The sequence below is a fragment of the Argopecten irradians genome, chromosome 2, assembly GCF_041381155.1.
Source record: "Argopecten irradians isolate NY chromosome 2, Ai_NY, whole genome shotgun sequence".
Lineage (NCBI taxonomy): Eukaryota > Metazoa > Mollusca > Bivalvia > Pectinida > Pectinidae > Argopecten > Argopecten irradians.
In genome coordinates, this window is record NC_091135.1 from 24,911,655 (window position 1) to 24,928,961 (window position 17,307).

General features: G+C 33.9%; 1 protein-coding gene across 2 annotated transcripts in view; it reads right to left on the reverse strand.

Annotated features, from left to right (window-relative positions):
- Positions 1-4,456: 4,456 nt before the first annotated feature.
- Positions 4,457-17,307, reverse strand: part of LOC138314903 (sodium- and chloride-dependent creatine transporter 1-like) — a 34,987-nt gene continuing 22,136 nt past the window's right edge. For both annotated transcript variants that reach the window (XM_069255524.1, XM_069255525.1), the window contains exons 2-15: positions 16,507-16,677; positions 15,720-15,851; positions 15,287-15,431; positions 14,713-14,817; positions 13,849-13,981; positions 12,716-12,850; positions 10,862-10,965; positions 9,410-9,534; positions 7,694-7,806; positions 7,248-7,385; positions 6,414-6,516; positions 5,944-6,044; positions 5,360-5,530; positions 4,457-4,665 (exon numbers count right to left, since the gene is read on the reverse strand). In XM_069255524.1, coding sequence (XP_069111625.1) covers positions 4,579-4,665; positions 5,360-5,530; positions 5,944-6,044; positions 6,414-6,516; positions 7,248-7,385; positions 7,694-7,806; positions 9,410-9,534; positions 10,862-10,965; positions 12,716-12,850; positions 13,849-13,981; positions 14,713-14,817; positions 15,287-15,431; positions 15,720-15,851; positions 16,507-16,677 — 1,763 coding nt within the window. In that variant the 3' untranslated portion in view covers positions 4,457-4,578. The remainder of the gene's footprint in view (positions 4,666-5,359; positions 5,531-5,943; positions 6,045-6,413; positions 6,517-7,247; positions 7,386-7,693; positions 7,807-9,409; positions 9,535-10,861; positions 10,966-12,715; positions 12,851-13,848; positions 13,982-14,712; positions 14,818-15,286; positions 15,432-15,719; positions 15,852-16,506; positions 16,678-17,307) is intronic.

Below are 17,307 nucleotides of genomic sequence, written 5' to 3' on the forward strand. Positions count from 1 at the left end.
TTGTGATTATGACTAATTCTGGTTCTGCAACAATCCAAAGCCTCAAAGCTTAGGGATTTGGTTTAAATCAAAAAGCACCTCATTCGCTCTTGATTATAGCATTGGTTTGATCATGAGCCTGGTACATTACAATGGACGAAAATGGCCGTTTTGTGCATTGTGATATTTCCTTTTGTTATTTCTGGGTGTATTTTTCATAGTACAACCATATCTATTATATGGGCAGGTAACCATATCACATAGATTGTGTGATCTAGACTAAAACACCTTGTAGCTAGTTTCTTCAAACATAATATTTTTCACATATTTACCCTTTATATACTAGGTACACATGCTGACAAAAATGCAAACGATAGAATACATCAAAGAAATATTGGTTATTTAAGATATTGTGTACCCATAAATTTAAAATGGCGCATATTTTTCTAAAACATCTTCATAATAATGACCACCTTCGTTATTTTTAAGATAATGCTTGTTAGGCGTGAAAAAACAATTTCGAATAGCATCTTATTTAAAATGTTTGATAAATTACTGGTATTTTGAAATTCGCTGAGCTAATATTCTGGGCTATAACAATGGTATGTTCAGTAAGTCAAAAGCCATTTGATTCGTGTACGTGTGTGTCAACTCAGGTTTGAGGGGGTTGCGCTTGACTTTTGTCTGTAAATTAAAACATAGATTTTTAGGTCATCTGACCCAAAGGGTCAGGATGACCTATTGTCATCATGCACCGTCTGTCGTCGTGCGCCGTGCGCCGTGCGCCGTGCGCCGTCCGCCGTCCGCCGTGCGCCGTGCGTAAACTTTTTATTCAAACGACTTCTTCTCAATAACCGAAAGGCCCAGGGTACTCATATTTGGCCTGTAGGTTGCTGGGATGGAGGGCTACCAAGTTTGTTCAAATGAATGACCTTGACCTTCATTCAAGGTCACAGGGGTCAAATAGGCTAAAATCATTTAAACAAATTCTTGTGAATAACTAAGAGGCCTAGAGACCTGATATTAGGCCTGTGGCATGCTGGGATAAAGGGCTACCAAGTTTGTTCAAATGAATGACCTTGATCTTCATTCAAGGTCACAGGGGTCAAATAGGCTAAAATCTTTAAATGACTTCTTCTCAAGAACCAGAAGGCCCAGGGTACTGATATTTGGCCTGTAGGATGCTGGGATAAAGGGCTACCAAGTTTGTTCAAATGAATGACCTTGATCTTCATTCAAGGTCACAGGGGTCAAATAGGCTAAAATCTTTAAATGACTTCTTCTTAAGAACCAGAAGGCCCAGGGTACTGATATTGGGCATGTAGCATGCTGGGATGAAGGGCTACCAAGTTTGTTCAAATAAATGACCTTGACCTTCATTTAAGGTCACAGGGGTCAAATAGGCTAAAATCTTTCAATGACTTCTTCTCAAGAACTAGAAGGCAAAGGGTACTGATATTGGGCATGTATCATGCTGGGATGAAGGGCTACCAAGTTTGTTCAAATAAATGACCTTGACCTTCATTTAAGGTCACAGGGGTCAAATAGGCTAAAATCTTTCAATGACTTCTTCTCAAGAACTAGAAGGCAAAGGGTACTGATATTGGGCATGTATCATGCTTGGATGAAGGGCTACCAAGTTTGTTCAAATAAATGACCTTGACCTTCATTTAAGGTCACAGGGGTCAAATAGGCTAAAATCTTTCAATGACTTCTTCTCAAGAACTAGAAGGCAAAGGGTACTGATATTGGGCATGTATCATGCTTGGATGAAGGGCTACCAAGTTTGTTCAAATGAATTACCTTGACCTTCAATCAAGGTCACAGAGGTCAAATAGGCTAAATTCTTTAAACGACTATGTTGTATTGTACAAATAGTCAGATGACCGTTAAGGCCCATGGGCCTCTTGTAAAGTTTCAACAAGAAGAAATATAAGTTTACAAAAAAATGGACCCAAACAACAATGAGACTACATGCTACATGTACGTAATTATTATACCAGATTTGCTGAGTTGCAACGTTGTCAGGGGTTGTGGGGAGATCATCGCCAGACAGGTCTGCCCAAGTGTTCAGAATCTCTTTCCAGAAAATATTTAGAGATTTTAAAATTTTTAAAAGACCTTCTCTTTTCATTTGAAATTTTTTATCGGCACCATATGGTTCAATGTTATCCAGAAGCAGTGTTTTCCAAGGCGAAGAATTTAAGGTACATGTATCAAGTATTTTTTTAATCCAACATATTTTTAAAGAATGCCAAAAGGAAACAATATGTGGTACTCGAAGACCTCCTTCATTATATAATCGCTATACATAACAGTGCGCTTTACTTTATCAGTCTTTTCATTCCATAAAAATTCAAAGAAGCATTTTTGTAATTCACTGATAATTTCTTTGGGTGGGTCTAGTAAAACAGTAAAAGTTTGTATAAAAATGGGTAATGCTAACGATTTTATAATAGTTACCTTCCCTATATATGTGAGGTTTCTGAATGACCAATCATGCAGAAGAGTTTTGACAGCAGTTAACTTTTGTCTGAAGTTATCTTCAAAAATATTTTCGGACTGAAGGTTATGAGTAATTCCTAATAGTTTGAATTTACCTAAATGGTTCCAACTCAAATTTCTTTCTGGAAGGATTTCCTCGCCACAACCCCGTTTTGCCCCAATCCAAACTGCTTGTGTATTTTCAACATTTATTCTAAGACCAGAAATATTACCAAAATCATTCAAAATTTCAAGTACACTATTTAAGGAGTTGGGATCATCAGATAAAGTAAAAGATGTGTTATCTGCAAATTGGTTTATCAAGTACTCGGAGTTATTTATTTTGATACCATTGATGTTCGGATTCATTTTAACGACTGAACTTAGAATTTCGACACATATGATAAAAATATAAGGACTAATTGGGTCGCCTTGTCTTACTCCACAGCATACATTAAAAAAATAAGAACAATGACCATTATTCAAAACACAACATGAATTATTATTATGATAGGTTTTTATCCATTTTATAAATCCATAACTTCCATGTTCTTTTTCCTTTGGGCTGATCAATGAATTTTTTGATTAAAGGAATTGGCGAGTGATCAGATCTTTAACTTGTACCAATATCAGTTTTACATAGAAAGGGAATTAAATTTGATGAAATAAAAAAATAATCAAGTCTAGCTTGTTTTCTGGGGGGCCATGTCATGTTAATATTTTTTATCTGGATTATGTTCCCTCCATATATCTACTAAATCAAACTTTTCAATCTTTGAGACAATTTCCTTTCGATTTTTTTCATCATTCCTATTTACGTAATTTTTTGGTGTCCGTTGTATAACTCTGTGGTATATTCCAGTCACCCCCTAAAATTATAGGTGTATTTTCACGAAGAAGCAATTGATCTAACAGAAAATTATAGAATTCACTATCTGTGTCGTTGGGACCATAAACTGCCACAAGTGTTAAATTGCTATTACTTGAGATGATGTTTATATCTAACGTAATAGTATTACCTGTCCTGTCTTTTGTTACTGATAAAAGTTTATAACTAAATGTATTATTAAAAGTATAGCAACACCACGGCTCATTGATGTGTACGAGTTGAACCAAGCTTCAAAACCCCATTCTGATTTCCACTTATTCTCTACTTCTGTTTTTGAATCTTTTTATACCTTTCGAAAATGTCACGTCTTTTTACTGGATCTGAAGTTAAACCCCTACAATTTACACTACATATTTTCAAACCCTCATCCGCAAAGCATCAGCAATATGATTACTATAAAAATTGTTTTCAAAATATACATTTGCGTGTGTTTTTCAAAGATCTTAAAGTTTGATGTAGACATTATGTACAACGTACAACAATTATATATGTTATCCCGAATTAGGAGATATATTAATTGAATTCACCTGTGGTATTTATCAAACCTAATTGACCTAACAATCTGATTAAAATACATATCCTTATAACCACTCCGTTAAATAATAGATATATTAATTGAATTCACCTGTGGTATTTATCAAACCTAATTGACCTGACAATCTGATTAAAATACATATCCTTATAACCACTCCGTTAAATAATAGATCTGAGAACATTCCATGAAGGATCATCTTCGGATGACCTTTTTACCACGTATACATCAGACCACATACATTTTATACACATTGCTATGTCAATTAATAACGCCGTTTTGTCCAAGTATTCATATACGTTTAGCTTTGTTGTTTTTCTTTAGACGAAAAGACTATGTACAAGAAAATAATTAGGACAGCTTTTTCAAACTATTTCGTCCCAAGTAAAGATTCTGGTGGTGCCAATTTGATTGGCCATTCCCAAAGGTCATCTTGACGTGACCCCTGATTGGATGTTGTAAGATACTCTTATCAAGCGCAGTTATAATAAGGATCTGTATTTTAATCAGATGTTGAAATAAAATTATAGTGACAGTAATAAAGCTGTCTTTTTTGTTTTATCAATCTGGTTTTATTGTTTTATTGTTTTACAAAATAGAATAGGCGTTGTAACGGAAATTATATATTTATAAAATTAAGGATGACAGATTAAATAATACTTTTTAGCGATTCAAACTCTTTTCATTACAAATTTTATTTATGAATAGTATGGAATTTATTTCTCCAACTGGGATGGATTTGCTTTTTTCGTAGTACTGGGGTGGTCACACTCTGCCATCTCTGTAAAAAAGGCATTAGTTTTATGTTAAGGATGAAAATACAACCAACTTGTTTTAATCAAATAAAAAAGATTGAAATCTATTTTATATTCGACTTCCATAGAAACCTTATACATGTTTGAGCAACATAATTATATGAATGTTTTCAAGCTGCTGTAAACGGTGAAATTGAATAAATTATTTTTGTCCATTTAAAGCTAATGTGGTCTATTTGTACTAAGAAATTATTTATTCTGCCTAAGGAAGAGTGAACTAACCCCTTACTATTTCTTCCGATATTGACAAAGGGAACTATTAATACCATACTTAAAGATGCTCCACCGCTGACAAAAAGTATTTTTTCACTGTTAAAAACAGGAGCAGACGATTTAGTATATTTCTTCAGTTACAAAAGTTACTTAGTTTACACCATTACCACCATTGAAAAGTTTGAGCTTCTAGTTTTACTTCAAGTTAAAAATATGTAAAATAATTAATTGCATCCCGAAAAAATTCCGTGGTACTATATCCTATATGAAATGAAATACTGATTGCGCATGCACCAAAGGTAAAATAAATCATTTTATTTATTTTTTGTGTGTTAATTAGACATATATATATACTATTAAAGACCAATTATTGTTTAAATGATGGATATCATTTATGCTCTGTCGGCGGTGGAGCATCTTTAATGATAGAAAAATGACATACTATACCTGGGTTATGGTTCCTTTTGCTGCGAGCAATTTGTAGATGGCATACACAGGAATACACACCATAGATGAAATGGATAACATTAAACCAAACCCCTGTGCCCAATTGGGATACTCATACGTTCTGTTATATTTCAGAGGCTGGAACACAATTAACTTGGCCACCAATAGACCCTGTAGAACAAAACATAATCATTGGTTAGCACAGTGATGGATTCGCGTAATCCATACAAAACCTACTAAATGTAGTAAAAGGGCAATTATATTTTAGCGTAGTATTCCTGATGCTTAAAGCGCTAAAATATGTACGTGTACTCTAGTCATAATATGAAATGGTAGAGCACTGTGTTCTATGTTGACGTGATTGTGAAGAAAGATGTAGGTTATAATCCTGCTTCTGCTTCATTTTGTAGAAAATATAGATTGGTTAAAAATTAACGTTAATGGAGGTATGAACGAATTTATTCATTTTTATGTATTTTGTAAATTATATAAATGAAATACTCCTCTCTTTTTCTTTGGCTTAGGTTAAGTATGTTAAACAGGCGTCATACTTATGATTAATATAAGATTAGTGTGTTACTTACCATACATAGTAATGGTGATAGGTATTTCCAACAGATATATAGGTAGGGGTTTATCCTTGATCCAATCATCAACTCAATGGCGTCGTAGAACCGGTCAGCACCTAAAGCGAAGGCAAGAACATACATAAACATCTTTAAATATATGTTTTGTCTACCCTATTATTTCGTTTTCAGACATTCAATAGCTATCCAACAGGAAATTAATTATTTCTTCTTTATAGTGCAAATTCCATTAAAAATGTTGCAACTTTTTTCAGTTGTAAGTAATTGTAAAAATATATGATACTATCGTCAAAACTACCTGTAACAACCACCGAAGGGACAAAGAGACGGTCTTAATACACAGGACAAAATGAGTAAAACTCGACAATTTAATACCCTAGGAACAATGTCTCGATACAGAAGTGATCGTCAAGGCAGGTTTAACTGTACATACAGAATGAATAACTTCTATGATATATGGTTTATACCAAACACCCAGCCGATGGCCACCAGTTCGAAGAAAACACACCACAACAGAACCATTCCACTGGCTGCGTAGTAGTCAAACAGTTGAAAAACGTACATTCCATTCTGAAAGTATTGGACGTTCGTTTTTATTCGTTAATATAGGTATCAATTGACCCCTGTAATGTAGAACAGACATTTTTACTAGAGGTATTGTGTTTGGCAAACATTTATCTAATGCTTCATGCATGGCTGACAATACATACTTCAGCTTTAATTTCTCAAAAGGTGTGTTTAATACATTTCTCTGACGGGGAAGGTGGAATAAGGTTTTGATGGAAAGACATACTACGACCGATCAATCTCTTAATAACGATGAAGCATATAACGATGTAGCATACATCTTGTCTTTGGTCTACAATTACGATACTGGCCATTGACATTGCTGCATCACGAAGATGCTTTGTCGTAATTGCGAAATAACTGTGTCGTGCATTATAACCATCGCAATTTAAGTCATAACAAAGAGGCGAATGTATAGTAATCACGATATATCTGTGGTGATAACGACATACTAAGACGTAATTATGAGATAATTAAGTTATAAATATGAGACAGCAAAGTAATACATAAGAGATACACAAGTCGTAACTCGCAATTACGAGATTTGATTGACCTTATGTGGCATCGCGTAGCTTCCGTATGAAAAAGTGATTTTTTATTAAAAGCGTGGTAGCGAGAAGTGTTCTAATATTTTATTTAATATATGAGCAATACTCATGATGGCTGATGTCAGAAAGAGAGATAACATTAAACTAATATAACGTTAACCGTAAAACAACTCTAAATAAACATACCCTTGCCACCATAGAGAGGCCAATCAGAAAGGCAATCGCACAATAAGCTGCCACGAAAATCATTCGCTGATTCGTATGACGCAGACGTTTTGGGAAATAGTCCAGCACTGGTGCGATGGCTCCTTCTACCGAAACAAACTATTTAAAAATACTGAACATGAAAAAGACGAAAAACATTCAACAATCACCATAAATATATTGAAATAATAAGATAAAAGAGACTGTCAGATATTGTAAACATGTTCCTAGTAATTAGCATCCCAAGGTGCTTGAATTATGAAAATGAATCAGCGCTTAATTGGAAAATTATTGCACATAGGAAGCCATGAATCACATTTGTTACGAAATAAAACAAATGACAAAAAATGTTAAATAATGGCTGAAACGAGACGTAAACCTCACCAAAAAGATCATTAATACAAGTACTAACAAATACGGATATGTACCTGACTGTCGAGACCAATCAAAATTATCATGAAAAAGAACATGGACGCCCAAAGAGGTGACAATGGCATCTGCGTGACGGCATTTGGGTAAGTAATAAATGCTAATCCAGGCCCTAAAATCAAACAAAGCAATGCGTTATACAATCATGACGTTCTGATAATTTACCTTACAGTTACAATGTATAACAGAATACAAATGTTTTATTAGCAATAAGATCCCCAAAAGCTATGGTTGCATCATATCAAGTACATAATAAGCATATTTATAGAAGATGGCATGCATGCATGTAATGATACAGACGGTTTGTGCATTTATGTCATTTGAAATAATTCCTGTGTGGACGTGTAAATGTTTTCAAATTTAATACTGAACTCCATGCGTGAACTAGAAAACAATTTTTTTGTCTCAAAATCATAAAATTTTCACACAAACTAAGTACACGTATTTCAATGAACATTTTGAATAATATCAAGTTACAGAATGTAGCAACATGTAAATTCTGATTGCGACACTCGCAAAAAGTGTAAGTTATTTAAACTTTGGATATTTTGCAAAGTATTTATTCATTAATATATTTATTTCAGCATTGAAAATGGTGCAACAGCTAATTAAATGGTATTTATGTCCAACATTATCAACATTATATAAATGACACTAAAATATATTACTATATTCTGGATGCTACTTGTTTAATATATATGTAGATAGTAGATTGTCTATGCCTAATCTTAATTGACAAAATATTTGTATTCAAATATTTTTTTCACCTTCACATTTATGTTTAATACATTGTACAACTAGTACAGCTGAAAATAATGGACTGCATCCTTACACGGCAATGTCACAAAGGCCTCTCTTACGACAATGTCACAGCGACCATATCTTGAGGCGTTATTCAATCAAATAAATTGAACAACTGATTGTTCAGCCAATGTATTTGAAAAAAATACAAATGCTTGAATAGCAAAACGCCAATGAACAACGTCAATATCAATACACAATGGTAATAAATTTACCAAGTACCCCAAGCGCGCGTCTTTTTACAATAGTCACTAAGACTAGTGTACGCTTTTGATAATTGAGTCTTCAGCATGCTTCAGTATACATAACTTTTAAATACCCCTGCATCACCATAACGTCGATGTATCAATGCCACTGTGGACAACGTCAAAAAATGGATAAATTCCAAGTAAGTTGAAATGATGAGATAAATCTTAGCGAAATAATCCAGAAGGGTAACAGGAGAAGGTACATCAGCTTGGTACATAAACAAAACACATTACTATAGTATTGCTTAGTTGTTTTATACAAACAGGATAGGACCAAATGTAGTGGTCAGACCGTGTTCCTAACCCTGGACCTCAAGAAAACTAGCCGGATGTACTGATTGAGCTACGTGGTCAACCATGATCGACACAGTCTAGTCCCATTACATGCGTATTCACAGTGTCAATTGTCTTGTGATAATAAAAATAGTAACATATTTACAGAACACTTGATCGCTCAATCACATTATTTTTTCTTAAAGACTTTGAAGTATTTTACTCTTATTGCCAATATTAGGTAATCAAACCTCCAATATTCCAATCTACGAAAGAGAGGTTGAAGACTAGTGGTACACAACTAACCAGAACATCGTTCGAACATCCGTTAAGTTCTTTCCCACGAACGTATCTCATAACAGACACCTTTGTTTTCTTCTTTAATTTATATACCTGCGTTTGCCACGTGCTCTATCGGAATGTTGTGTTGTTTGGCCATGAATCCTAACACGGAGAATACAACGAATCCTCCAGCAAGACTAGTACCACTATTGATGCACGAAACCAGAATACCCTGTCTGTAATGGAGATGTTTCAAATTAATGTATTACCATAGTAACATAATTGTGTTAAAATAAGGAGATTTTAGTAAACAGATTATATCACCGATGTCTTTAGCGGTCATTTGATAGATTCACCACATATATGTTATTTTCTTGTAACCTAGTGATGAAACAGCCCAATAGTATTTATTTCGTGAGCCAAGAACAACAAACCAACTGAGCACATAAAAATTCTGTTCCATGGTTGACAGGATGTAACAAAGAGACAAAATACAACATTTAAATGTATCATCAGAATACATAAAGATATATTACCTAGGTTGTTACCACTATATTTGATGGATTGGGGAGATACACCAATTTAATGCTTTGTTGCTGTATGATTTTTGCGACAGTTATATACAAATACACTGATGTTTGTCGTTATAATTGAATCTAAACCCGGTATTGTCCCTGCTGGTAGGATTCCTATTGCAGGATCGTAAAAGGCCGAGATACAACATGATCTATACAAGTGGTACTTTCTCCTTATGATTAGTGCTTAGCATGGACGTAGTCAGTGGGACAAATGGTTTACCCGTTGTCAGTATAATATGACCGGATGGGGTGTGCTGGTTCCATGTCTTTAGTGACATGTTTCACCGAGGGAACACATTACATAAGAGTTCCACTATTACAAAGAGACTTAATAAATATATACCACAGCCTTCGAAACACGCAACTGACACACGCAACAGCCCGTCCCTTAATGACACATGGCTGTTGATAGGACGTTCGGGTTTTTGCAAGATATTTTAGGAAAAGTACCCATAGCAAATAATAGGAATTTTTTTATCAATGTTTCTTTCAAGAATTGGAAAAATATTATCAGATCAGTAAATTATTCTTCACAATTTTGTTGAAATAATAAGAAGGTTTACCTGGTTCTGTCAATAATATTCTGTTATTTTACAACTTCTAAGAGATACAAATATTATTGATGTCGTAGGTATGAAACATGATATAGGGTTTTAAGTTCATTTTACATGTGATGCAGGGCAAATACTGACTGAGTTTCGAAAAAAACCAGGTGCTATTTGTCATTGAGAATGTGACTTTTTACCGGGCCTTATATAAAGGCTTAGCAAAAATCCTGGACGTTGATATAATCAACCAAATAACGACAGATATGACACTTGTAAATTAACAAATGAAAGAAGTACCTAGCCTCAGTGTACAGATAATTATAGGCTTGTATCAATCGACTTATCTTCTATGTAAAACATACATACCTGCTAAGATATACATTTCCTAGTTGCATTGTTAGCAATATTTACTTCTTTGACAAACAATCAAAACGTACCTGTAAAAGTTGTTTGTGAATTTATTGTAACTTCCAAGCGTGATGTGGGCATTCAGGGCAACAGCGTACGAGAAAAATACTTGTGTTCCGCCATCCATCCAAACCTGTTCAATGTAAAACATCGCTATTGTGTCAACAAAGGCTGCAGAACTTAGATCTTAATTGTTTAAGTTTGCTTGATGTCATTTAATAACGAAGCTCTGTTACAACCCAGATTGAAAATGACGCACATGAAAGATTGGTTTGCTAACTTGAGTTAAAGTGACGCTTCTATTAACACTTTGGTTTAATAATTATTGTACAAATGCTCTAAATAGTGTTTGAATCAGAATGTATTTCCTAATATTTTACAAAGAAGTGTTTTCAATGTAATTTTCTCGTTTTTTCAGCAATGGATATTTTATAAAATAAAAAGCAATGAAGCATGCCTAGTCCAGCACTGTGTTTCAGCATATCAAAATACCCAAAAGGGAACATTTTTGAAACATAATTTGAAGTATTTAAGCATTATACAAATTTCATGGCGTTTAATTACATATAGGTTGATAAAACCCCATTTTATGATTAGTGATAGTATTTCTTGTTTTAAAACATAGGGTTGTTGCACGACATTATTTCCCGAATTAAGGGTTATAAGAGCCAGCAAAAAAAACAATGATGTAATTAACAGAATATTGATCGAGGAATGTTGGCTTTTTATCCGTACTCAATTCACAATATCAAATGTTATATTTTGTGATATAAAAATATTTCTTTAGATCTTTATTACTTAATTAATAAAGAACCGGTCAATTACCTTTAATTAAACCGATCTTCCAGGGACTCTGATGTCACAAAGATCCCTTACAAATATGTCGGCACAATCTTCGAAAGATGAGATAAATATTCCACATGAGTGAGTTATTTTTTAAAAGTTACAAAAGACACACGAGCTTTAGCGAGTGCCTTTTGTAGCTATTAAAAATAACTTACGAGTGAGGAATAAATTCAATATTCAACACCACGAGTAATGTGACCTGTTTCTACCACAATCATATTCGTTTTTAGCCGATAGAAATACAGCAGAGATACGGTAACGTGTATTTACCGATATATGCAAATAAGGTGTAGTAATATTTGTTCAGAAAAAAAGACACCAATTAGAATTCAAAAGTCATCGTTTGATAGAGAATCCATCGATATCAAATTCTTCTAATTTGAACATCTTCACGGTTTAATACTACTCAATTAACGTCTTATTCAATTCAAATCTTCATAGTTGCTTTCAGAAAATAAAACCCAATGTCGGACTACATGTATACATGTAAAAAGCATTAGCACGACACGGCATCGTCAATTTCTCGCCAGATAATCATCAAGCCATATTACCATCAAGATCAAGTTCGTTTCATACACGTTAAATCTACGAAACTCATCAGTAAAAGTTTTGTCTGTCAAAATGTATTATTACTAAAGTACTAAAAAATTAATTTAACATGTATGAAAACGACATGTACACAACGACCATGAGACATAAGTTTTCCAACAGCAGTTTTGGACGTCAAGCGGCGACCACAACATAGGATGACGTCATTTGCTTATTTATGACGTTGACAATGATGACGTGACACTGAGAAATAAGTAGGTCGGTCAAAGTTTACCGAGTCAGCCAATCAGAATGAGTACAGAGTTTATACCACGTGTGGTATAAACAAATTGTTAATCAACAGCTGCAGTGTTTATTCTATGTCCTGAGAGTCGCCTATTGTGGTAGAAATGGAGTGTAAATCGTATTATATCCACCACATCGTTTTAGTATCTCGAAATCGACGTACTGGAAATCCATATCATTGTTTTCCAACATAATTAACATACCTGTATATCAGCCAATCGTGACCAGTCCGGTTTTAGATAGTAGATGATACCGTCAGCAGCTCCATCTAGTGTCAGTCCTCGCACCAGCATTATAGCGAGGATGACGTACGGAAATAACGCAGTGAAGTATACAACCTGAAACACCCAAAACGTACAAAAATGTAGCGTTAATAAATGCATGTATATAGGTCTTCAAACCTTCGACCACCATCACTTACTTTGTTGCTTCGACACGAAATTCAAATAAATCTTACTGGCAATTACAACAAATTTCTCTCTATAGTTGATAATTTCAATTTCATCAAATATTAACATATCTAGATATGCTATTATTAATTACATGGAATATATCGTCTAAACAGCAATGGTATCGGATTGGCTGTGCCATTATATTTTCGTCACCATGTTACATTCATCAAAACATAACGTAATATTCATTAATTTTATTAACTTATAATTATACATTCTTTAAAATGTAATATATTGTATCCATGATTAGCTTCTTATATATTTAATATCTAATATATTTAAGTTATTACAGCATATACATATATCTATATGTGTGTGCTCATTTTAACATTATTAGTAATTTATGAATGGCAATCGTGTTTGATTTAGAGGTATTTTCTGCAAATAATGTAAAGCAACATAGTTCTGCTGTGACATGATTTTCCATCGCCATACTTAACGACATTTTTTTGGGATTTAAATTTGCAATTTTAACTTACAGGTTCCCTCTAACTTGTCGAAGTTTTTGTTATCGCCGTAAATAGTCGAGAATTCACATTACAATACACCCTCGACCAACAGCGCGCACCTGGCGAATACCCAATATAGGCCTCAAATATGTTGTAGAGGAATTATCAATAAATCTAAATTAATATACAATACATTTACATACACATACTGTTCTATGGCATTTTAAATGCATGTCGATATCATTATCTCACAAAACACCACACATTTATTATAATGTTCAGATTAGGAAACAGCATAGTAAGGAATAAATTGTAATGACTTTGTTTTGATGAACAGGAAGACCAATATACCAAGCAATGGTACTGCTACACCACAGCCATAATCACAAATGATGTCAGCGATAGACTTATCCCGGCCCGGAAATCTAACCTTACCTTTCCAGTCCATTGGACAACCCTCCACACACACAGGTACACAATTACCCACACCACAAGTAGGGTCAGGGCTAACTGCCAGACGATACCACCACCATCCGTGATGTCGGAGGTCAGCTGTAGAACTTCCCGTCTGTAATACAAATATTTTCAAATTAAACATGGCGTAAATTCACTACATTGAATTCGATCTGGATATAAATGACACTACAAAATATTTAACCATTGTGACCTCTTTTAATGGATGTTGACATAGAAACGTCATATGATCCTTGTCAAAATGGCTATTCCATCTTATTAAAATAATTGTTTTCCTGGTATAACTTCAAATTTTAATATTAGAGACCCCAAAAATGAGTATAATAACAGCTTGTTGCGATTATTAGCGATCCGATGAATCATATCGAATTTCTCCTGATAATGTTGACTCAAAAATACTTTTTATCCATATAATTTACAAAAAAAAAAAAAAAAAAAAAATAGACACAAGTTTTCCAACCGGTTTGAGAGTATATATTCTGTTCCCGTTTTTTTTAAATAGCTTCCAGCTACATATTTTACAGTTTTGTCAACTGTCATTCTTACATCATACATTATTTGTATCTGTTCTTGTTAGACGTTGAGGTTGTACATAACAGTTTTGATACAATTAGAAAATGCATGTTTACTCAATATATTTCAAAAGAGAAGATTTTTGTGTTAATATAATGTTTTTTCTTTCAGTAGAGATTACTTCATTAATAAATGAAATAATGTAATTTATTTGTTTAAAATGCATAATCGTATAGGTTTAAACATATATTTGTCACATTTTTTACATCATTCTTATGAAGAAAACAATGAACAGAAAACGAAGAGTCTTACTCCCAAAATTCTACGGCAGGGTCAACTGCCGTTTGTGTAAGGAGACTGGTGTTCATCGTTACATTCGTAAATGATACATTGGTTTGACTATGGAAAGGCGAGCATCTGTAAAAATACAAATGAAATAACCATTCTCATTCCCTTCGCCTCTTGCGCATCATATCGTTGAGTTAGTACACATTTATATATATTAACGTTCAACAACACATTTAAAGAAATGCATATTCAAGTGACGTGATTTATCAGTCTAATTAACTGGGAAAGTGGGAATGACACTTTATTTTATATAAGACAATACATGTAAAATGAAATAATCATTGTAAAAATAAGCCGGTCCTGTGGAGGACAGTATATCCTAATTTGTTTTTTGTAATAAGTGAAACTTCAGATTTGACAAAAGACACGAAAAATGTTTAACACATATACCATTAAGATAAATCAATACGATAGTAATGGTATGTTGAAACAACACTGTAAAAAATCAACTATAAGGTCGTTATGCTTTTAAATAACGACCTTGTGTATACAAGGTGAACTGGTCGTTTCGATATCAATGCAACATGTATATATATACCTCGGTGTGTTCCATTCATTATCACAGGTAGACCAGGGTAGTACTGGTGCTAAACTCAGCACAAAGTAATAGGCTGCCCAGGTTAGTACCATTATATAGTTAATGTTTCCTAATGAGCACGTGATGAAGTTCGAAAGCCCAATACCTGGAAAGATTATAAAGGACTTGTAAACCAGAACCAGCATCGCTAAACGTAAAACGATACATTGAATATTTTATGTCCCTACCAAAGAGACATATTGGTTCCATCTCAAAAAATATTGAATATCCTTTCCAATGAAATAAAACATTCCTACAGACTATTATGCAGGACAAAGATGTGATATGGGTTTATATAATGGTGTGTAAACGATTCATGGAGTATTGTTATAGTTTTATCTGTACTTATCCTTATCTAGAAAAAAAAAACAATAATTTTAATAGGGAACGTTACCTTGGAATACTGGACATATTTCCCATGCCTTAAATCCGGATAGGCTCATGTACTGTCCTAGTCCCAGCTCAAGTAGATATATTGGTACACCACCGAGAATTATGAAGGTCAGGAAGGGAATGAGAAATGCGCCTTAATAGAAGAGAAATAAGGTAAAATAAGGTTTTTAGACACCCTTAGAAATAAAGGGATACATGTATCTGCATGTCTTATAAGCACGTCTTTGGTTAGATTGAACAGAACTAGGTAAATCAAAATTCCATATTCATTAATCCACTTTGAACCGCCACTTAAAGACAAGGATAAAAGACTCTGTGTGTGATTTCTTTATAGGTTAACCATGGCACATACGATTTTACTGTCAATAGCACCAGAAAAGTAATATATAGGCGTATAAATAATGAGTATTGTAAAGATGACGAGGAAATATAAACACAACAACCTCAATTACAAATGAGGTCACCAAAACAGTTATCTCAGGATAATTTATTTTCCCGGTTGATTGGACGCCCCTTCACAAACAAAGGTTAAACTATAACCGACACAACAAGCAGTGGGTATTATTTCATTCTCCGTACGGTTGTACGATCCTTTGGCCTATTGCACCAAAGCAGTGATTTATAGGCGGGTAAAAATGTCGATATGTTCACTAGGGATAAAACTCTTTAATTCAACAGTTTTAATAACGGCCACCTATTAACTTTATATATGTTATATAGCACTTCCCATACCACTCCATGTAATGTAATTACTCAATTGTCAACGAAATGGACATACAGTAACTCACCACCTCCGTTTTTGTAGCACAGATATGGAAATCTCCAGACATTGCCGAGTCCTATTGAGAATCCAACACAAGCTACGATAAAATCTAGTTGATTACTCCATTGGTCGCGTTTTGTGTTGCCAGGAGTCTCTCCGTCCTCAACAAACCCTTCACACACGTCAGGTTCTTCACCTAAAACAGTAAGCCATAGGATGGGTTTACTTAAATACTCATTTTCACCATTTTTCTTAGCTTTAGAAGGAATGAATTTGTATTTATATGACAATAAGTATTCCAAAAAATATTATCTAATGATAAATATCGGTTTGTATTTTCGAAGCATCTGGGTGGTCTGTGCTAACGTTTTAACAATACATAGTAACAGTTACCCTCTGATATTTAGTGAAGTTCCAATATAATGTTGATTTCTAAATTTGATTATTTTTATGATATAATTCCCATTATATTCACAGACACTATGACGTTGTTTTGGCGACACTGACGCCATGAAACACGCCCTTCATATTGTATATTGCCATTTGCGACGAGATAGACACTTCAAAGGAATTTGCAAAATCTAAATGTAATGGAAGCATAGTAGAAGGAAATGAAATAAATGAAACCGAGACATTTAATAGGCCTAAACATCACATGGAAAGTGGTCGGAGCTTCTACGTCGTCTCACCATAAGGAATATTTTGATTGGCTGATGGGATGATCTCATTTTTTTCATGACGGTTTTTTGGTAAATTTGACAATTATAGCATGCATGCAACACATTATATGATTTTAGAATTAATGTAATTTTTCATGAATTTTTGA